Raw genomic sequence first — 15904 nt, forward strand, 5'->3', positions numbered from 1 at the left:
CACCAGGTCACCAGGTGGGTCTGTCTCCCACCTCCCCGCCAGAGATGAGTCCAATGAGGGTGGAGTCCCGGAGGGGTGGTGTCACCGCGAACTTTAGACTGTGAGCTGAGTGCTGGTGGAGGTGAGCAGAGGGGGGAACAGCAGAGGGGAGGAAGAGAAGAGGGAACAGGGGGGGGAACCCGAGGAGGCTCACGGGCTGCCCTCTGTCGGTCGTCCCTCCCCAGTGTCACGTGCTGCTTCAGCTGGGCAGAGTCCCTGCGACAGGCAGTGCAGCAGGGATGAGGCACAGCAAGGAGGAGCTGATGATGGAAGATGAGATGGCGGAATTCCACAAGAGGAGTCCACCTCGGGAGTCCAGGATCTGGGGAGGGAGCTGGAGGCCTGCAGGCCTGTTTGAGTAGTGCAGAGTCATGTTGACTGCATCTGGAGGTGGTCTGTAGGAGGGGGTGGGGGTCAGGGGTGGGAGGGACAGGGTGACCTGAGAGGTCAGGGTGGGACTGGGACAGAGGTTGAGAGCGGTTCTCTTGGGACGGGATGACGGAGATGGCCTGGAGGGGTTTGGGAACGGGGAACGTCTGTAGGGAGGGGGAAGCAGGGGATGTCGGGAGGAGGTGTTGAAGGTGTCGGGATGCAGTGACACAGGGTGGAGGGGACTGAGGCCCAGGTGCTCAGGGCGGGGCTTCTGCTTAAGCAGCAGGGGAACTGGAGCTGGGCTCCACGTTAGGCTGCTGCTCCAGGATGAGAGAGGCGCCCAGTGAGTTGATGGAGGAGGGGAGGCGGGAGGTGTGTTGATGGAGGGGGGGGGGGGTGTGAGGTAGGGGGGTCTGTGGCTTGGGGGTGGGGGCTGGGGGGGAGCTTGTTGGCTGCTCTCAAAGCACAGAAGCTGCTTGCAGGGTGTTAGTTTTCATAGTTGGTGATTAGCTCAGACAGAAGCAGAGACAGAAGCAGAGTCTGAGGTGATTTGCTGCAGTTCAGACAGAGATGCAGTCCAGACAGAAGCAGAGCAGTTTGTCAGAGCTGCTGAGAGCTGTGCATCTCACCGCCTTTGCTGTCACTCCTGAATGCCTGGTGTACTCCTCCTTCTTCCCCCTGACCTGTCGTCCTTGTCCTTGTTTGTGCCTGTGCTGAGCAGCTGGTTCACAGCCTGTCCTGGCCTGAGCTCACCTCTCAACTGTGGACAGCCTGATGTGCTGTCCTCAGCTCTCCTGGTAGGAAAACAGCAGTAGGAAGTTACTGCTCTGTGTCAGAGCCCAGGCTCCTGGCTGCAGTCTCATGTGGTCCTTCAGAGCTCCACCAGAGCACTCCCAGAGCCAGTCCTGCCTGAACCTCCCACCAGATGGGAGCAGACTCAAGGCAGGTGTTCATTTGAGGGAATGATGGGCGTGATAGGCCAGAGAGCTGTTGTCTGCAGAGAGTCTGTCAGACGTAGGCCTCTGGTAGTTGATTTAGTGCTGTCTATATTTAGGTTTTCAGCTGAGGCCTGTTGTTAAAAACTGTTATGGAAGATAAACCAAGAGTCCGATTTCTTTAAACTCCTTTAAGTTGCTGTTAAAGTTCGTTCACGTTCACGCACGTTCCCCCCACAAGCCGTATCTGTACAGCGGATGAATGAATTCAAGTTCTGCGGCGGGGACGGTAGTGTTCCCAGGAGAACAGAAAAACCCAGGACGTGTTGAAGGAACTCAAAGGGGAGTAGATGGTTGCACCAGCGATGAGTGTTGTTTAAGCACCAGAACGTGCCCCTTTTTGCACCGGAACGTCGTTGCAGAAGCTGCTGTTGAGGTAGCAGCCAGCTCCTTTTTAGCGGAGAGCGGGAAGGCCCGGAAGCCAGCGAGAGAGAGGAAGCTGGCTGATGAGAGCCCCAGTCTGGCCAGTAGCCAAACAGCAGAGAGAGTCCAGAGAGAAGTCTGTCGAGACCGGCGGTCTCAGGAGAACCCACCAGCAGCCATAGCGCAGAGAGCCCCCAGTGATGCCGGCGTGAGCGGCGCGGCATCCCGTTTCCGCTCCGCCGGCTGTTCGTAGCCGTGGCGAAGGTGAGCTCACCTCGTACGTTTCCCTCCGCCGCGAAGGAAGTTTCACCTTTTACAAAAGTAATCCAGTAAGTTGTTCCCACAAAATAAAAAGAAGTGAGTCCGAAGACTTGAGTTTAAAGAGTTAAGAGTATTCCTTGAAAACAATAAAAAACCCAATATCACAAATGACAAATGTGCCTTGCAGGGCCTGCATGTGTTCTTCTCACTGCCATGTATGACCTCATTCATACGAGGCTTTCATTTATATGGGTTGTGTGATGTCCTTTGTTTGTGTAATAAAGTGCTATTTTCAAGTGTGTTTAAAATACTGCTGCACTGCTGCTTGTGTGTCTCGGAGAGTCTAATTATAATAGTAAATGTGTCAAAACAACATTCTCACTTTCAATGCGTATTTTTTCCCCCGCTTCTAAAAATGTATATAAATTGTGTCGCCACCATGTAATAACACATCAAAACTGCTCCTCGCGACGGTGGTCATCTTTTCGGTAATCTTGTATCGTTTCGTCAACTGAAATACGCCGCAACCTTTTCACGAAGCGTGACAGGGTGGATGTTGTACTCACAGAGGGTCCGCCTTTGCCTTGAGGACCGGCATCTCCGGGACGGCCGGTGAGACCCTGTGGAAGGAGGACCGCACGGTTTAGAGATCAGCAGAAATCGAATCAATCCGATGGATCACAGCCACGCCTCTGGTTTAACACGTGCACGATGCCGTCTGCCTGCTCCGACTCACTCTGGCTCCGGGGAGGCCGGACTCTCCTGTGCGTCCGGGGTCTCCACCGACACCTTTGGGCCCAGCAGCACCAGGAACACCGCGGTCGCCAGGGGCCCCCTGAAGGCGAAAAGACATCGGCAGGTTCAAAAACAATCTGGGAGCCGTACATTTTTTCTTTTTTGGTGCTGCAGTGCTCAGATTATCTGTTCATGGCGTCAGCGACGGGGGTCTCACCTTAGCACCAGCAAGACCGTCCTGACCTGGGAAACCACGGTTACCGGGAGCTCCCTATAAAAGAGTCAAGCGTTATATTTTATCAGATTGTGCATAAAATAGCAACAAGTCATCCACGATGTCACTCTTTTAAAGCGATGTCGTTGAAGACCACCGAGGACGTACTCTCTCTCCTGGAGGTCCGAGTGGTCCGGCGGTTCCGGGCTCTCCTCTGGCGCCTCTCTTTCCTTCCTCGCCAGACGGGCCGGGGCCTCCGAGAGGACCGATGGGGCCCTGGTGAAATGAAAGATGTGTGAGTGAATCTTCTATGTGGTCTGGTTCTAGAAGATGCTTCAAAGCGGTGTACTTACAAGCTCTCCCTTGGGTCCAGCTTCACCTTTGAATCCAGGAAGCCCGGGGTCTCCCTGAACACGACGGGAAAGACGACCGCCGGAACCATCAATAATCACGACACGAGCCAGTATGAGAGATTTAACAAACGTTTTTTTTTTAGATGATTCCCAAGTGACTCACAGACTGTCCCTTTGGCCCCAGAGACCCGGTGGCTCCCTGCGGTCCGGGTGGGCCACGAGGTCCGGGGAATCCGGGAGCACCAGCGATACCGGCGCCGCCCTTCACGGGAAGAAAAGCGCAACAAAAACATGAGAATAAAGCAAACCGGTGACGTCGTGAATTACACGCTCGAAAGAATTCAGAGGAGTGGACCTACGGCGGATCCTTTAGCTCCAGGAATACCGTCAGTACCGGGGTTGCCCTGCACCGAGAGAAGGAGAAGGAGACGTTTAATAAACGACACGCACAGCGGACCGATGCTACTGCAGCGTGCAGCCAATCAAAAGTCCCGGATCATCGTGATGATGCAAGGGAACGAACCGATGCTCCGGAGGGCCCGGGGGATCCTGGGGTACCGGACTCTCCGCGAGGCCCCTGTGCTCCTTCAGATCCACGGGTTCCAGTCGGACCAGCTTCTCCCTGACAGGACACAACGACGTGTGGTCAGCAACTACTTTACTCTACATTACATTGACCTGTGAATCCCCGAAACAGCTGAAGATAATTGTTTGTTCTTATATGTAGCCAAACATTTATATTTATGGACAATTATCTTTATTACAAGTCATTTAACTGAATATCACGTGACTAGCAAAGCATTGGTTTCTTTCTCGAAAGCATTGTAGAGTCGTTGGAGAATATGCGACTGAAGTCCATCACCTGCGTATGAAAAACAATAAGCTACAAGAATGAGGCAGACTCCATGTCAGCATGACGAGATATGAATATTAATAAGGAGAAATCAACGGCCTCAAAGTACTTTAGGGAGAATTCACTGAGCGAAAAATAGGCTTCAAGTGACACTCGCCAGGCTTTTGTTGCTATTATTATTGCAATAATTATTTGTATTATTATAATTATTTGTATTATTATGATTTTTTCTTTTAATTATTTTTAGTTTTATTAATATGATTATTTATTTTTTCAATTATTATTATTATTATTATTATTATTATTTTACAACGTACTGACTGGTCTGCCACAGATATGAAATACTAGTTTGTGATAATGTGATGTGCACCAACCTTGGATCCTGGAGATCCTGGGAAACCGGGAGCTCCAGCAGGACCAAGGGGCCCCTGTAGACGGAACAAAAACCTGATGGTTAGGGGTTCACGTCTCATCCCTTTGTTGATGTGTGATCCAAAACATGAATACCACAACAACATGTGAAAGTTCATTGGATGTAAAATGGGAACTATGACACTCACAGGTGGACCAGCAGGACCGGGCAAGCCATCATTTCCACGGGCACCCTGAAGAGTAAAGAGACAGGATAGTCAGTGTGTGTGTGTGTGTGTGTGTATTTTATGTTTCTCAAACAGAAAAGCAGAAACATATTGCTGCTCGTTGGCTGGCAGCAGACATCAGTGTGCCACTCACAGCAGATCCGGCGGCTCCTGAACGCCCCCTCTCACCAGGGAGACCACGTGGACCCTAGGACAGAAGACCCCGGTACATTAATCACGATGAAACACGTTCAGCTCACACGTATTCAGACGATGTCCCGTCATACGGCGGACCGTCACAAACACCGGGGACTCACCATGGGTCCAGAGGCGCCGTTCTCTCCGGAGGAACCGGCCTCGCCCTGATGGGAACACAGGTCAGAGGAATTAGAGGAAGTGAGCAGGAAGGAGAAAGAAAAAAAAATCGGGGAAACGATTCAGAATGACATCATCACAGAAAGATCCACCGTGGCGGTTCTTACCTTGGCTCCCGCGGCACCGGTCTCTCCCTTTGCTCCATCCAGACCGTTGTGACCCTACGGAGAGAAGCAGTCGGTCCTCAGGGTGCTGTCAGCGCGCACGGAGCTGCAAGCTGCACGCGCGCTGGTTGAACCACTCACTCTGTGTCCTTTGATTCCAGGAAGTCCAGGGGTTCCAGGGAATCCACGAGCTCCCTAAAATAGAAACGAAACAAGCAACCGATCTTTACGCGAGGAACGCTTCACCGCGTCTCGGGTTTTTTTCTTCTCCACTTTGGACTTCGCCATGCGGCGTAATCCTGGAGTTAGTCACCTGAGGCCCTGCAGGTCCACGCTCACCAGCTTTTCCAGGTTTTCCAGCATCACCCTGGAGACAAACAGGAAGTGGAGTGGTTATTTCCCAAAGCAGCCGATTGACAGACGGCAGCAGCGAGGCCATTTTTACGTTTGAGGAAAGATTCTCAGCAGAGTTGATGAGGAGATTCAGAGGGTAGGAAGCTTTAAAAAGTGTCTATTGATGTTGATGAGGAGATTCAGAGGGTAGGAAGCTTTAAAAAGTGTCTATTAATGTTGATGAGGAGATTCAGAGGGTCGGACGCTTTAAAAAGTGTCTATTAATGTTGATGAGGAGATTCAGAGGGTAGGGAGCTTTAAAAAGTGTCTATTAATATTGATGAGATTCAGAGGGTAGGGAGCTTTAAAAAGTGTCTATTAATGTTGATGAGGAGATTCAGAGGGTAGGGAGCTTTAAAAAGTGTCTATTAATATTGATGAGGAGATTCAGAGGGTAGGAAGCTTTAAAAAGTGTCTATTAATATTGATGAGGAGATTCAGAGGGTAGGGAGCTTTAAAAAGTGTCTATTAATGTTGATGAGGAGATTCAGAGGGTCGGAAGCTTTAAAAAGTGTCTATTAATGTTGATGAGGAGATTCAGAGGGTAGGAAGCTTTAAAAAGTGTCTATTGATGTTGATGAGGAGATTCAGAGGGTAGGAAGCTTTAAAAAGTGTCTATTCATGTTGATGAGGAGATTCAGAGGGTCGGACGCTTTAAAAAGTGTCTATTGATGTTGATGAGGAGATTCAGAGGGTCGGACGCTTTAAAAAGTGTCTATTGATGTTGATGAGGAGATTCAGAGGGTCGGACGCTTTAAAAAGTGTCTATTAATGTTGATGAGGAGATTCAGAGGGTAGGAAGCTTTAAAAAGTGTCTATTAATGTTGATGAGGAGATTCAGAGGGTAGGAAGCTTTAAAAAGTGTCTATTAATGTTGATGAGGAGATTCAGAGGGTAGGAAGCTTTAAAAAGTGTCTATTAATGTTGATGAGGAGATTCAGAGGGTAGGGAGCTTTAAAAAGTGTCTATTAATGTTGATGGACTCAAACGTCATCGTGAAATAATAGCGAGGCAATCAAGTGAAATAGTTGCTCGGAAACAAAAGAGAAAAAGGGGAAACGCGTGTAACGTGGTTTGCTTTGACCTTTCCCCTCGACCTTGTGTGAGTGTCGTGCGTGTGTCGGAGCTGTGAGACACTCACATCACTTCCAGGTTTTCCAGAAAGTCCAGATGGTCCACGAGGTCCCAGTGCTCCCTGGAATAAAAACAAAGATACCTCTTTAGTGGCATCGAATCACTCCAGGACAATTAGAAAAACAACCTCTAAATGCAGCTGAGCTCACTTTGCTGCTGTGATGTGAACTTAAATACACTTATGATATAACTCATAATCAGCGTGTGTTTCTATGGAAGTCGGTGCGGTTGTCAAATCCTTAACATGACAGCAAATGCAAGCAGGACGTCGTCCGTTGGGCACACAGATGCATTCTGGGATATGCGTTAATACTTACAGCGGGACCGGGCTCTCCGGCCTCTCCAGGCCCACCTTGGAAACCTTGTGGGCCCTATAGGGAAACACGACAAAGCAAAAATAATAGAGATGTATTCATTTCTTCCAACGGCTCTTCTCGATACGTTTCTGCCGTCGCCGTCGGATCGTAACGAGCGATCGCATAGTGAGTGTAATGAGTGTACTTACAGGAGCCCCGCTGGGTCCAGGGGGTCCACGAGGGCCCATGGGACCCTGAAGGAGAAGCACAAGACGAACAGGAGGAGGTTAACCCGGTGAAGCAGTCAGGTAGCATGACGTGAAACTACTGGACCACCAGGTGGCAGCATTGCACTCGTTATTCAACTCGCAGTGGAGGCAAAACGCATGCGATGAGAGTTCTGTGATTGTGAGAGACGGAACCTCTTCCCGCCGCTGCTCACCATGGGCCCCTGCATCACGCCCATCTGAGCGCCTCCGGACTTCTCATCAAAGCCTCCGGCCATCTGAGCAGCAAAGTTCTGCAACGCAGCAAACAGACAGGGAGCGAGGGGTCAGTCGGCGAGGTCACTACACGTCGTCCGGCCCGAGCCAAGCAGGCAGCGAGTGAACCACATTCAACTGAGTGGACGGAACCAGATGGTGGATCAGTTACACTTTACAGTGAACAGGGATGCTGTGTCGGGCGGCTTCACGTTATTCTGGTCTGTCCTCGACCAAAGAGATTCTTAGTCGACTCATCGAGCTGAATGAATCTACAGAACTGGGGGACTAAGTTTCTCAGTGTTACGGTAGATGTCTTTCATATATTTCTTGGAAATAAGTCATTCAGTCTAAAAAAAGCGATAAAGAAAATGACTTATCGACTACATAAAACTTCGTCGACTAAGACCAAAACCACCGATGAATCAAATAAAAAGACACTCTTCCCTCTTATTTCTTTTAAAGAAAAAAAATAATCAACTCATGTGTGGCTGTTTCCGTGTATTGACGGAGTCCAAAGTAGCCAAAGAGAACAACAACAAGGGATTCAGTGATGTTAAGACACTGACCGTGTGCCGGGCGGCCATTGTGATTAAGAATGTGTTCTTAATGACTCGCCTGGTTACATTATTGTGATATATATCAACAGTTTATTATAAAGTTATATATGCATACCCCTGTTTAACCCTCCTGTTACCTTAGGGTCAGTTTGACCCCATTCAATGTTTAACCCTCCTGTTACCTTTATATTTACTGACATATTTTACCCTCGGGGTCAATTTGACCCCAGCAATTAAAACCTCCAGAAAATTATTACAATTAATATTGTTTTCCAAGTTTAAGTGTGAGGTACTTTATGTTTGTTTGTTGACTACCTAAATAGCCCTTTAAATATATAAAAAAGTTGATATTTCTTATATGTTTGACACAGTGAAAAACAGCCTGGGGTCAAATTGACCCTAAAGGTAACAGGAGGGTTAAATGTTCAGCCAGATATGAACATATGGGAGTAACTCTGTGGGGTTGGGACTTAAAATCTGAGTAAGAAAATGTGATTTTGCTAAATTGTTGTTTCGGCCCAGACCCAGACTCACCCCTCCGAGTCCTGCTGGTCCAGGTGGGCCGGCGGCTCCGGGGTTCCCAGGGATGCCGGGCCCCCCATCTCTTCCACGAGGTCCAATATTTCCCTAGGGAAAAAGTGAGCCGGTGATTTTCTCTAATTTCTTCATGACGACCGGAGAGGATTCCAGGTCAGAAAGGAGATCTCGTATCTGTTGCGTGATGATTAGATTTCACTGCTCCTCCACTTAAATCGTAATAACAGCTGCCATCTCGAACTGTACCGGAGCGTCGTCTCTTACCTTATCACCCTTATCGCCAGCTTCTCCGCGTCCTCCCTGCTCACCTGAGGGGCCCTGAGAAAAACAAAGAAATATTTATTTTTCAGCAAAACTCCACAAAAAAAAACCCGAATTAAACTCCCATTCAGAATCACATCATCGTCAACCAATAACTATTCTCATCAAACAGTGTAGAATAAATGCAATAAACAAAACATTGTGAATGCAAGGTGTCATATCTACCATGGGGCCCCGTGGTCCTTTTGGTCCGACAACCTGCGCGACAACGAAAAGAAAGCTTTTGTTCAATTACTCTTTCTTAGAAGACCGATCGTTCATCAACATGAGAGAAGGACATTCCAGCTTTGGGGGAGGTGGACGGCGTCCGGCTAAAAACACAATCTGATGAGGATCGGGTTTGACGGGATGCATTTTCTCGAAAACATCCCCTCCTCTTCACCTCCGCTGCCTCTGTGCACCTGACATGTGCACTTGCAGCAAAGTTGCCGAGAGGATCTAAGAGGATTTGATCGGGTTCATTATGCCCAAGGAATGCAGGATTTTTCCTTGTGTGATGTAAAGTTCAATGAGGGAGTGTTGGGCATTGTTGTTAGCTTCTCATGAGCCCCTCTAATGATCACTTATGTTTAAAACTCAAGAAAAAAGGAGGATAATCCATCAAAATGAAATAAAGCAATAAATGAATGGATACTTTTGAAGTGTTTGGAGATGTCAAGAGCGAAGAGTCGAGTGTTGAATATGTGTTTTTAATGTGTATTGTGTAGGTGGTTGTTATGGAAGTGAATGTGCAAAGTGTTGGACATTTAAAGACCCCCCCCAAAAAAAAGAAAATGTAAAAGAAAATGATGTAATTGAATAATCCCAAGGTAGAAAGTAAGGCTTGTTTGGTCATGTGTTTGGAGCAGAGGGTTTTTGTACAGCATTGGGACATGACTCCAGTATACTTACATCTGTAATCTCTCCTGGTTCACCTTTTTGGCCCTGATAACAGAAAGAAGTGAAATCAGTGACCCGAATATACTTCACGACAACAACCTACTCAATTAAAGCTCCAGAATTTGACAAGAGAAGTTATTTTCAAAGTTAGGATGAACGGATGCATTTCCCCATGATCCCCACGGCCTCACCTGAGCACCAATTGTCTCTGATGTTTTGCGGATGGATGTGTGAGGGGAGGAAAAGAAGAACAAAACATTACAAATGTACGTGTGGGTCAAATCATTCCAGACGCTCGATCGGTTTGAATCCTAGTTTGTGATTCTCAGGAAGAAAGATCGAGAAGGAACTCTCGAAGGGATCAAATGCAATTCACCAAACCCAAAATCAAACAACCCATCCAGATTGTATTAATGGTGAAACGTAACTCCAAGAGGGATGAAGCAGAAGCAAGCATGGACTAGGAGAGGAGGTGGAAGTATTTAGATCCAACCATTCATGCAAAATGTGAAAGTAAGTAAAGCTGTAGCTGGTGTCCAGTCGTGTATCTTATATTGTTATTAAAAAAGACTATTTATACCAAATTAATGGAAACTGACTTGTGTTTTCATGTGATCTTAAACTTATTCTATTTCAAACATAAAAACACGTCTCTCTCTTTCACAGCGTTGTACCTATTGTTTCAGATATATCTCTATGCGGCCTTGAATATTAAAAAAAAAATGATTATTATAATATTTTGAATCTAAATAGTACTTGACATGAGGCCTCATACGTAGAAGATCAAATGAATCGAGTTGAGGCTGAGGATGACCCAAGGCTTCATCTTAGTCACGAGTTAAAGAAATAAATGTTAAAAGCAGGAAGTGTCTCTACTGGTTTAGGAGAGAGCCAGACGACACATGACAGGATTCATCTCGTTCCCTGAGGAACAGACTGTCATTGGGAACCAGAGGATCCTGGTCATGTTGCTTATCTGGTCTCCATCCAAACCGAGCATGCAGAGGGCCCACTTTGGATCAGGGAGCGCCACTATCATTATTAACTCATTCTAAATCATTCAAACTGATTTTTTTTTGTGGAGCATTACAATGATTACAACCCCATGTGGAGACACTGATCAGCGGCGGTTCCCCATCCAAAAGTGTGAGCCAGGGTGAGAGGAACGCAAGCAAAGAGAGTAATTTATTTATGGGGTACGTGAATAAATAAATTACAACCAAAGGGGGCGCTGGCGTCAGCGGGGCAGACGGGGCAGCACTCTCCGGATGGGATGAGAGGGTTGGCACATTCTCTGATCTCCTCGCAGATGATCTCATCACACAGCACCGCTCCGCTGTCGCACACACAGATGCGACACGGCTCGGGCTTCCACACATCCTTATCATTATACTGCCGGTCGTCCTGGATGCAGCCACCTGCCTCCTCTGCGGTGGCCAGCAGGGGGCGCGCGCGGCAGGTGGACAGAGGGGAAGACACAGAGAGGATGGTTCAAGAGAGAGAGAGAGAGAGAGTTAGAAAGGCGTCAGGGTTTATACAGTGGTGAAGGTTTGTCAGGCAGATGTTGTTAAAAAATAAAAAATAAAAGTTGTGAGGGAGTAAGAGGATAAAAAGAGGGGGGGGGGGGGGTCAAGGGGCACGGCAAGGAAGTAGGAGGAGTAAAAGCAGTGTGGGGGTAAGATGGAGGGAGATAAAAGTTATCCTGCATCAAATAAACACCGCGTACACGTTATAATGTCGTGCAAAGTACACGAGAAGGCGATATTAATTTTAAAAAACTGCATTACGTGATAAAACACATCATTGATGTCAATGAATAGGAGGTGGCCCTGTTTCCGTTGATACTGACGGTCCGACCCAAAAAAACACACGGGTGTGTACCAATCAGAAGCTGTGGACTATAACTCACATGTTTTTTCTTCTTTAAATAACTAAAGAAGTAATCATAACGAGAATATTGTTCCTGCGGCGTGACATGTAATGTCAACAAGAGCCCACAGTTAACAGCAGTGTCTGAAGCCCTCGCTGAGGTATTTCACGTGGTGGGCTGAGTATATTTGACCTGCGGGCCGGCTCGTATGAATGAAGCTCTCTTCCAGGCATCCTGTGCCCACTTGACAAGCTGCTGCCTTGAGTAAACAAATGGGTCCTTCTGCATTTCTCCATCTGGATCCCGAAGCCGCGTGGAGCGCCAGTGCAAACACGTTGGGGAATTAAGAATGGGTGTTCTGTTTAATTCACAAAGCTCAGGGCTGTGGCCTTCCAACTGCTGCTAGACATACTATACTTAGTGATACACGGCACAAGGAGGTTTAGTTTCTGATCAGAAATTGGCTAAAAACCGTTGCTTTCTTTCGCAGCAATTTTTTTTTTTTTTTACAATCTATGGTTTAATGCTGAAATGCTATTAAAGAAGGAACTGTAGGTGGTAAAGTACCGCTTTCTATGAATACAGCTATGTGTCCATCGTATGTTGACTCCCTGCTGTGCACCCTGTCCTCTGTCCCGCTGCCTTCGCGCTACCCTTTGAGCCTGCTAGCCTGGGGTCAAGCGCTCTCTGACCCCATCGCTTCACATCAAGGAGACCTCAGATTCTGCTCCAGACAAATCCTGTGGGTGAAGTTTGCATATTTTCTGCATAAAAAAAAACAAAAATTGTCACTAAATTGACTACATTTCAGGAAAATCCTGGTAGTGGGGGGGGGGGGGGGGGAAGTAACACTAGAGTGTGACTAAGCACAGCAGGGGGCTGAGCGGCAGGACGCAGGTGAGGACAAACGGACACTTGTTCACCTGGTCCTCCATGCCATACAGATGTGCCTTGACAGCCTCAGCTGTCCTATAGAAAGACGTGGAAGACGACTGGTAGCCTGCTTGACATGATGCACTCACTTCAGCAGGAACGATTATCAACTACATCACTTTAACCCTCTGGAGTCTGGGGTCATTTTCTCGATTTTACAAAAAAATGTAAATTCACCTTTTAAAAGCTTTTGCATATGACACATACCCATGGGTTATACATCAAAAATTCCAGAACAATCTCAGCTCTCCATAAAATCAGGCACAATTGTCCTCAGGCACAAGTGGAAAGAGAAAATATGGCCCTAAAGCTGAAAATTGAAGTTCGATTTTTATAAATTCTTCATATCTCTTGTGAAAACACACCTTTACTCATGTGGACGAACTGGTTCTGTGTTTGAAATTGGTTAACCAAAGGTCCTATGTTCCAAAAAGCAGTGAAATATCTGAATACAATGCTAGATACATGTAAATAAATGTTTAAAACCAAATTTTGTTTTATCGTTTTTTGAGTAGAAATGATGTGGTCCATCACACCATTTACCAAATTGATAAAAATGGGACTGAGAAATAAGGGTAAAGTAAAAAATTTATATTTTAAAAACGGAAACAGTGAAAAACGCGGCGCTGCGGCGTTCCTTCTTTTTTTTTACAAGTAAAAAGAAGAAAAAGTCAAGAAGAAAAACAGAGCAACTTACGGTCGTCCTCCTCCTGACATCTGACCACGGATAGTAAAACAACTTGCGATGCTACAAGTAGCAGAACAGTCCTTGAATCCACAAAGCCGAACATGTCTAAATATTAGACATGCAGTAGCTCAGGGTGAGAAGTGAAGAGATGGCCGAGACCAGGCTTGTTCAGTCAGCGGTGTGTTGAGTGTGTGTTCCCAGAGACTTGTGGCACCATGCAGTCAAACCCTCCAGAATCTAAGTGAAAATCCAACGCGGGGCCCCAGCTGGTACTCTGCTCCCACCGCGTAAGGGCAAGCACGGCAGTTTTATGTCCACTCCACCTTGATTGGATCTTCACATATTCCAAAATGCCAGTCCTTCCCCCAGACCCCCTGTCAGGCTGAAACCTGAACCTCATCTCCCTCCCATCAAGTCCAGCAGCATTTACTCTCTCAGGGTTTCTTTTTTCACTCAGGCCCTCCTTCCTCTCTTGACCTGCTTGGCCTGGGCAAGAGATGCTCCTTCACTTTCACATTAGAAAGGGAGCACGGGTCGAGCTCCGACTCCTGCACATGTCACGGTGTCAGTGGAGTCAACCATCTCAAAGCTGACAGGAAAAAAATCGAGAAGAAATTTCGGAAGAATGTCAGGACAAATTCTCTGTGTTTCAAACACAAAATATGTTATTGAAAAAACTTTCTTGTAATAAACTAAAGTACCGATTACTATTCTGGAAGTCAAATGTTATGGTGTACAAATACATACTGCGTTATATTCTATATGTACCCGTCCTGGACCTGGTCTTTCCAGTCCTGGGTCAGATTTTTCTTCCAACATAGCAAAAACATTATAAACCAAAGTAGGTATAAGAAAACTGATCACACACATAAAATTGAAAATACTTGCAAAGTCTGTTTTTGTTTTTTGTTTTGTGAGATTCACAAACAATTGTGTGATTAAAGTTTCCATCTCACTGCTGTGTAACTGAATTTAAATCCTCTCGCATTTAATTAACTGAACATTGTGACTTTGACTTGACTGCTAGGATATAAATGTATTTATTTATTAAAGAGGTCTCAAATAAGACGAGAAAGGACGAAGAAAATCTATTCTTATTTTCCAGAATAATGAGGAGCCGTGTGCAGTTAAACTCTCAGGTTATGGGAATCCAACAATGGGTCAGTGGGGTTGTTTGTTCCGGTCGAATCTCCTGGATTATGGATTAATCCGTAATCAGACTTTAAACAACCTTAAAGTGTTGCGCTGACCAATCAACGGGCCGGTTATGTCGTGTTCACATGGCAGTCAAACTTTCTACGGGCCTTGTCTGTTTGGACAAAGACAACTGGCGAAAGGCTGTGAGATCCTGTTAAAAGAAAAGTACATTTTCATGTATTCAGAAGTTAAATATTATATTCATGTCTTATATCACTTCCCCATATGCATCTTATAACTGACCAGTAGCCATGCAACTAGGGTTGGCTACCGAAAACCAGTGCCGAGCACATCAGCGGTCAGGCTGGGCGCGATGGGGAGACCGGTCCCCCTGAACACGTGGAGACCGATGATGACGAGCAGCCTGAACTCAGATTAGTACCGTAACGTTGATTGCAAGTCTTGCATTCATAAAAGTAGGCCAACAAATAATAAATTAGCCATTCTAATCACGTAAAAGCTAGCTCGTAGCTCCTGTTTAAGCTACAGGTACATATAGAATATAACGCAGTATGTATTTGTACACCATAACATTTGACTTCCAGCATAGTAAGCGGTACTTTAGTTTATTACAAGAAAGTTTTTTCAATAACATATTTTGTGATTGAAACAGAGAATTTGTCCTGACATTCTTCCGAAATTTCTTCTCGATTTTTTTCCTGTCAGCTTTGAGATCGTTGACTCCACTGACACCGTGACATGTGCAGGAGTCGGAGCTCGACCCGTCTGATATCCGTTTTTTGTCAGTGCGGCCATGAGAATGGCTTTTACAGGGAATATGTCCGAAGAGGTTTTTAATGTCGTCATTGTCAATCGTCGTTTTGAGGTTTTTCTTTTTTAAGTATCGGTTCTGGCACCGTTTAGGCACCGGTGTCGTTTAAAAAGTACCGGTTTAGCACCGTTATCGAAAAGAAAAAGAAAAAAACGATACCCATCCCTGCATGCAACCGGATTTATTTATCTTCACGGTAAATTCCTGCAGAAGCAGCACACACATGCCAGAGTTATCTATTGTGAGGTGGAGCCAGACGGCTGATGAAACGCCAGTGTGGTCTTGATCCTGTACCTCTCTCTCTAGATAGCCCAGGTGAGTGGGCTTGAATGGGGGTCTTTGTCATGAGGAGAGGCACAGTAATTCCAGGGTCACGACCCTCCAGAGAGCCCCCCCCCCCCACCCCTCATTCCACATATACAGGAAAGACAGATTCGAAGCCGCCGTATTAGCTCTCGTCTAGCGGATCTACCAACTATTTGGTATATTGGCATTGTGTTTAGGGAAGACTGATCCGGCGTCAGCTCAAATTAGATCCCTGAAACCAAAAATGCATCTCCTCTTTATGTGTTTTGTCGTCTGACTATGAAGAGGGATCAT

General features: G+C 46.5%; 1 protein-coding gene across 2 annotated transcripts in view; it reads right to left on the bottom strand.

The window, feature by feature from the left end:
• The window catches only part of col2a1a (collagen, type II, alpha 1a), a 28083-nt gene extending 14495 nt beyond the window's left edge, over positions 1-13588 (bottom strand). Inside the window, exons 1-26 of one of the 2 annotated variants that reach the window (XM_056422292.1) lie at positions 13345-13588; positions 11065-11271; positions 10036-10052; positions 9857-9889; positions 9131-9163; positions 8909-8962; positions 8642-8734; positions 7508-7585; positions 7275-7319; positions 7087-7140; positions 6777-6830; positions 5556-5609; positions 5384-5437; positions 5246-5299; positions 5081-5125; positions 4918-4971; positions 4746-4790; positions 4560-4613; positions 3856-3954; positions 3692-3736; positions 3496-3594; positions 3333-3386; positions 3148-3255; positions 2983-3036; positions 2767-2865; positions 2597-2650 (exon numbers count right to left, since the gene is read on the bottom strand). In XM_056422292.1, the coding sequence (XP_056278267.1) occupies positions 2597-2650; positions 2767-2865; positions 2983-3036; positions 3148-3255; positions 3333-3386; positions 3496-3594; positions 3692-3736; positions 3856-3954; positions 4560-4613; positions 4746-4790; positions 4918-4971; positions 5081-5125; positions 5246-5299; positions 5384-5437; positions 5556-5609; positions 6777-6830; positions 7087-7140; positions 7275-7319; positions 7508-7585; positions 8642-8734; positions 8909-8962; positions 9131-9163; positions 9857-9889; positions 10036-10052; positions 11065-11271; positions 13345-13438 (1734 nt within the window). In that variant the 5' untranslated portion in view covers positions 13439-13588. The remainder of the gene's footprint in view (positions 1-2596; positions 2651-2766; positions 2866-2982; positions 3037-3147; positions 3256-3332; positions 3387-3495; positions 3595-3691; positions 3737-3855; positions 3955-4559; positions 4614-4745; positions 4791-4917; positions 4972-5080; positions 5126-5245; positions 5300-5383; positions 5438-5555; positions 5610-6776; positions 6831-7086; positions 7141-7274; positions 7320-7507; positions 7586-8641; positions 8735-8908; positions 8963-9130; positions 9164-9856; positions 9890-10035; positions 10053-11064; positions 11272-13344) is intronic. The other variant, XM_056422293.1, reaches the window with a different exon arrangement.
• Positions 13589-15904: the final 2316 nt, after the last annotated feature.

The sequence above is a fragment of the Pseudoliparis swirei genome, chromosome 9 (genome assembly GCF_029220125.1).
Source record: "Pseudoliparis swirei isolate HS2019 ecotype Mariana Trench chromosome 9, NWPU_hadal_v1, whole genome shotgun sequence".
Taxonomy (NCBI): domain Eukaryota; kingdom Metazoa; phylum Chordata; class Actinopteri; order Perciformes; family Liparidae; genus Pseudoliparis; species Pseudoliparis swirei.